The sequence below is a fragment of the Patella vulgata genome, chromosome 5 (assembly GCF_932274485.2).
Source record: "Patella vulgata chromosome 5, xgPatVulg1.2, whole genome shotgun sequence".
Classification (NCBI taxonomy): domain Eukaryota; kingdom Metazoa; phylum Mollusca; class Gastropoda; family Patellidae; genus Patella; species Patella vulgata.
The window spans coordinates 35,928,910-35,935,000 of NC_065883.2; the positions used below are offsets into that span (position 1 = coordinate 35,928,910).

The 6,091-nt window shown below is 35.3% G+C and overlaps 1 protein-coding gene and 1 long non-coding RNA gene across 2 annotated transcripts in view; one reads left to right on the forward strand and one right to left on the reverse strand.

Annotated features, from left to right (window-relative positions):
• LOC126820677 (nuclear nucleic acid-binding protein C1D) overlaps positions 1-1,507 on the forward strand; it is a 32,423-nt gene extending 30,916 nt beyond the window's left edge. Inside the window, exon 5 of the mRNA XM_050548811.2 lies at positions 1,084-1,507. Coding sequence (XP_050404768.1) covers positions 1,084-1,157 — 74 coding nt within the window. The 3' untranslated portion in view covers positions 1,158-1,507. The remainder of the gene's footprint in view (positions 1-1,083) is intronic.
• Positions 1,508-4,561: 3,054 nt separating this feature from the next.
• On the reverse strand, positions 4,562-5,723 carry LOC126820698 (uncharacterized). The gene is made up of 3 exons (XR_007680086.2): positions 5,470-5,723; positions 5,102-5,339; positions 4,562-4,983 (listed from the first exon to the last, which is right to left on the reverse strand). It is a non-coding gene; the product is annotated as an uncharacterized LOC126820698 (long non-coding RNA).
• Between the last annotated feature and the right edge of the window lie 368 nt (positions 5,724-6,091).

Consider the following 6,091-nt stretch of genomic DNA (forward strand, 5'->3'; position numbering starts at 1 on the left):
ACTTGAAATGTATGTTTATAACCCACAGATCTCGGTTCCTTTTGATATTCGCACATATCGAACCATAAATTCCTGAATTATGTCCCCTGATTGTACGAAAAATCACGTTTTAAGCTTGTGGTCCCTCTAGAGGTCACAATTATTATCTGATTGAAAAAAACGTTTGAATATATCACTGTTACACCATAAGGTTGGTCGAGTTCAAATTTTGTGAAAACCGGACGAAAACTGCAAGACAATATGGCCACCCCCCTACGCAAATTGTGTAAACATCTGGTATATCAAGGTTGTGGACCCTCTAGAGGTCACAATTTTGATCCGATGTTGATGAAACTTGAAATGCATGTTTATAACCCAAAGATCTTGGTTGCTTTCGATCTTTGCGCATATCGGATCATAACTTCCTGAATTATGGCCCCTGATTGTACGAAAAATCACGTTTTAGTATATCACTGTTACACCAAAACTGCCGGACAAAATATGATTTTGATGAAACCTAAAAAATGTATGTTTATAACCCAACATATTGGACTATAACTTCCTGGATTGTGGCCCCTGATTGCACGAAAAACGTGTTATTAGCTTGTGGACCCTCTAGAGGTCGCAATTTTACAAAAACTGTTAAATATTTCACAGTTACACTATAATGATAGTTGAGTTTGAATTTCATGAAAATCGGACTGAAACTGCCTGACAAAATGGCCACTCCCCGTATGCAAATAGTGTAAAAGTATAATACCAAGGTTGTGGGGCCTCTAGAGGTCACAATTTGTATCTGATTTTGATGAAACCTAAAATATATGTTTATATCCCAACGATCTTTGTTCCTTTCGATATTCACACATATTGACCGGTAACTTCAATAATTATGGCCCCTGATTGTACACAATATCTATGGCCCGTGATTGTATGAAAAATTGCTTTTTTTATTTTTAGTTTCTTCTCTGTCCTTCTCTTGCAAAATGTGGGCGTAGCTTGTATGCCAAACTATTGTTAATTTTGAGTTTTAAGACAAGTTGATTGGAACATGTTTAAACTGACTTAGACCTACATAAATACAAGTAAATTTTCTCTTCTTTTTAGGTTCTACCCAAGGACATAAAAGACACATGGAGTCAAATTGTAATTCGAAAAAGAAAACAAAACGGAATACATAAAATTCAAAATTTCCTTGAGCATAGATTAACCAGTGCCTACTTAATCTACCAGCTCTTAATCCTGTTATTGCACTTGTTGTCTATGAAGAAAAACTTATAAAAGTTAAAGACCTACTCATGCATCAAATAATTATTAAAACAAGCATTGAAGTGAATCCCATCAGTCAGAAACATGTTTGACGAAACACGATTATTGTGTCGTTTTTTGTTGAAAATTGCCACGATAAATAAATCGGTGTAGCAGTCGCTATCGCGTGTCACGATAGTCGAGTGACACACTCGGCCTCGTTGTAATTTTACATGCAAAATTAACAGTATTTATTTGTCATAAACAATCGATGTCAAAGCGATATACTGCCATAATGTTATGAATGTTGAATATTTTTCCCTCGCCATTCGAAGAAAGCAGGGGATTATTAAAATGGGTTCGTCCGTCCGTCTGTTTGTCTGTCACATTTTATGGGACACAATAACTCTCTTTCTAATTGAACTAGAATGTTCAAACTTGGTGTAGGTGTTTAGTAGGTCAATACCTTGATGGAGTTCGAAGATGAGCATTTTCTGCTTAGGGTAAACGGAGATAAGCAATTTGATTGGTTGATGCTTTGGGACACGATAACTTTAGTTCTAATTAAGTGAGAGTGAGGACACTTGGTGTATAGCTTTATTACATCAATTTGATTGGTCGAGACTTTGGAACACTATAACTCTCCTTCTAATTCAGGTAGAATGTTCAAACTTGGTGTAGGCATTCATTAAGTGAATCCCTTGATGTAGTTCGATGATGAACATTGTCTGCTTATGGTAGGCAGAGATAAGCAATCTGATTGGTTGATGCTTTAGGGGAACGATAACTTTGGTTATAATGAAGTGAGAGCGATAAAACTCTGAATATAGATTCATTATATCATTACCTTGACTAAGTTCGATTGTGAATTTTCTGACTGGGCTAAAGAGCGATAAGCAATTTGATTGGTCAAGACTTTGGAACATAAAAACTCTGCTTTTAATTGAGATAGAATGTTTAAACCTGATGTAGGTGTTCATTAGGTGAATGTCTTGACTGATTTCAATGATTAACATTTCAAGCTAAAGCTAAGCAGAGCTAATCAATTTCATTGGTCGATGCTTTGGGACAAGATAATCTTGATTCTATCTGATAGAGAGTGATGAAACTTAGTGTGTAGTTTGATTGCTGGATACTTTTGAAAAAAATAAATGTGCAATTAATTAATATGTGTCATCTATTTATTTTGGGATTAGGGCGGGGAACATCAGCCTCACTGTTGGCTTGTTTCGTTAATAATACAGACCTGTTAGGCCACATTACATCCCACTTCTACCTCGTTGCCAGTGGCAACCTTTGATAAAACTGTCCTGTTTATTTCCAATACAGGCATAAAAGTATCCGTGTATCAGAAATGAACAGTACACTTTCCATAAAGAGTAATGTTCATTTCCGACAAACGAACACTTTTATACAAGCAGGATGAAAACAAACGCCTAGAAAGTCATAAATTTTATTACAAATAAATTTCAACGGACGAACCATCCACCTATGCACACTTCACCAGGATTGACCCACGTTGTGCAGTGTCCTTTACATTATTTTTATATGCCCACATTGAAATGTGGTCGTATATTGTCGTCGCCCCCGTCCGTCCGTCTTGTGGACGCTCTAGATGCTAAAGTTAATATCCGATTGACTTTAAATTTATACACAGTGTTTAAGGTCATGAGACGAAGAAGCCTATTGATTTTCAGCGATTTCCGATAATTACTGCCAGAGTTATGGCCCTTGATCACTTCAAAAAATCTTGTGGACGCTCTAGAGGTCAGAGTTAATATCCGATTGACTTTAAATTTATACACAGTGTTTAAGGTCATGAGACGAAGAAGCCTATTGATTTTCAGCTATTTCCAATAATTACTTCCAGAGTTATGGCCCTTGATCACTTCAAAAAATCTTATGGAAGCTCTAGAGGTCAAAGTTACTATCCGATTGACTTTATACACAGTGTTTAGGTCACGAGACGAAGAAGTCTATGGATTTTCAGCAATTTCCGATAATTACTGCCAGAGTTATGGCCCTTGATCACTTTGAAAAATCTTGTGGACGCTCTAGAGGCTAAAGTTAATATCCGATTGAGTTTAAATTTATACACAGTGTTTAAGGTCATGACAGTGTTTAAGGTCATGAGACAAAGAAGTTTATTCATTTTCAGCGATTTTCGATAATTACTGCCAGAGTTATGGCCCTTGATCACTTCAAAAAATCTTGTAAATGCTCTAGAGGCTAAAGTTAATATCCGATTGACTTTAAATTTATACACAGTGTTTAAGGTCATTAGACGAAGAAGCCTATTGATTTTCAGCCAGAGTTATGGCCCTTGATCACTTTGAAAAATCTTGTGGACGCTCTAGAGGCTAAAGTTAATATCCGATTGAGTTTAAATTTATACACAATGTTTAAGGTCATGAGAATAAGAAGTTTATTCATTTTCAGCGATTTTTGATAATTACTGCCAGAGTTATGGCCCTTGATCACTTCAAAAAATCTTGTAAATGCTCTAGAGGCTAAAGTTAATATCCGATTGACTTTAAATTGATACAGAGTGTTTGAGGTCATGAGACGAAGAATCATTGATTTACAACGATTTCCGATAATTACTGCCAAAGTTATGGCCCTTGATCACTTTTAAAAACCTTATGACCCTCTAGAAGCTAAAGTTATCATCCGATTGAGTTCAGATTGATACACAGAGTGTAAGGTCTTGAGACAAACAAGTATATTGATTTTCAATGAATTTTTATGACTTGAACAGCTAAATCCATGATGTTAAAAGTTTCCTATACTAAACGTTACCATGGGGCAAAACTTTATAAAAACCAAACAAATTCTAATGGTTTTCTGATAATTACTTAATGAGTTGTTACTCTTAATCAGATTTTAATGTATTATAAATGTTTCATTACCGAAAAAAGTAAAAATATGTGACAACTCATGTTGACGGCCCGGACGAGTTAGCTGCTGTGGGCATATGTTTCGTTGCCTGGCAACCTATCTTTAATATAATTGCAGTCCTCTACACCAGGGACAAGTTGTTTTGACGATGTGGTTGGCTCTATGTTCACTGACCTCGTCAAAACAACTTCGTCTTTCAATACGGAGTGCAGTCTAAAGAAAAACACATGACTGTTTGGGTTATAGACAAAACGGCCCTAAACCATAACGGCCAAAATTTTGGTCATAACGACCCTAAATTTTGGTCGAAACGGCCAAAAAATTTGGTCATAACGGCCCCACTAAAAACAAAAAATCTTTTACATGTAGGAAATGATATTTATTAACAATAACATATAGATATAGATAATATAGATACATACATTTTATAAACATTAATTTAATACAACAAAACATTTAGTACAACAAAACAGAGATTTAACATAATACGTAAAACATACAAAATATAATATAGATGTAAAACATACAAATATATATTGATTACACTATTACAAAATTTAATAAATATTTGGTCAATATATCTTCAACTTCAACTACTGGACCGGACCGGACCATGTACTCTTGCACATACACGTAGCAGCATAGATACACTAATATTACCTTCTTTGTATTCCTTCCAGGAATTAAAAATTTCATCCTGTCTTTCGGTTCTTTTTTTTAGTAAATACCGAGGTAGTTTCCCCTCAAATATCAAAGCAGATTGGAGCGGCAGAAGCTGGGCCTCATCATACAGAAAATTTATCAATTTGTAAAGCCCCAACTTCTGCTCTCCAGCCTTGTTATTGATTCTCCTGTGCCAACCTAAAAAAATAAAACATATTTATTTAGTACAGTGTATTGGGGATATTTAATTAAATATTAAACTAATTATTTCAATTACTGGCATAAATAATTTCATGAATAAGTCAAAGATACCCACCTTCAACGTGGTTATTAGTCCGTATGGTCTGGTTGAATACGGACCAGGATCCAATTTTAAAAATGGAGTGTTGCATCCATTGTCCCTGGACATACTCTGTTAATTCTAGTAAATCTGGGCATGTAGTCTTGGCTTTAAGTTGCTGGAAGACTTCAAGTATGTGGGATTTTGGTACAAATGGCAGACTCATTAATTTCCTTATAAACTCTGATGTGCCTTTGTGTGTCCTGTACTTTTTCTGAAAATAAATCAGAAAACAAATTACAAAATGACGTGGCTTTGTGTGTTCAGTACGCTTTCTATGAAAATAAAGTAAATTACTGCCTTTAAGTGATCAAAATGATGTCATTATAAAGTAATCAAGTTACCTGCAAAAGCTCTTGACACCGTCTCCAAATAGCTTGGGTAAAGTGAAATAGTTTCACTTTCACGTCCGGCAATACTTTTCAAATGCCCTCCATGTTGCTGCTTCAAAGTCCATTGTGGCACACTTAACCTTCGGTTCTTCCGGTTTAACAATTCCACCAATTTTCTAAATACTTTTATGTAATCAATTTTCCTTCTTCTTGACATTAGAATATAGCAGAGTGGCACCATTTTCATTTGACTACCTGATTTCACTAAACTGTGTATGGATACAAGTTGATAAAATGTTTTTTTACGATCTTAAAAGTCCCATCTACAAACCATTGACTGGATTTAGCTAGCAAAGATAATTGTCGAGTTGTAGAAAATATCAAGTGCCTTTCCACTTTCACTGTTACATCAGCACGCAAAAAATCATCTGGTATTGCATCTTCGTTTACCTAAAAAATATTGCAATTATAACTTTCAACACAATCATAATAAAATCTAAGTCCTTTGGCTACGCTCAGGGTAACGCAGCAAGATCCACGTGTAAATACTACTCAGGTCGTTTCTCCACTGCGAAATCATTCTACCACGAAATGTAATGTGAGGCACAGAAAGGGATAAATGAAAGAGCAGAAA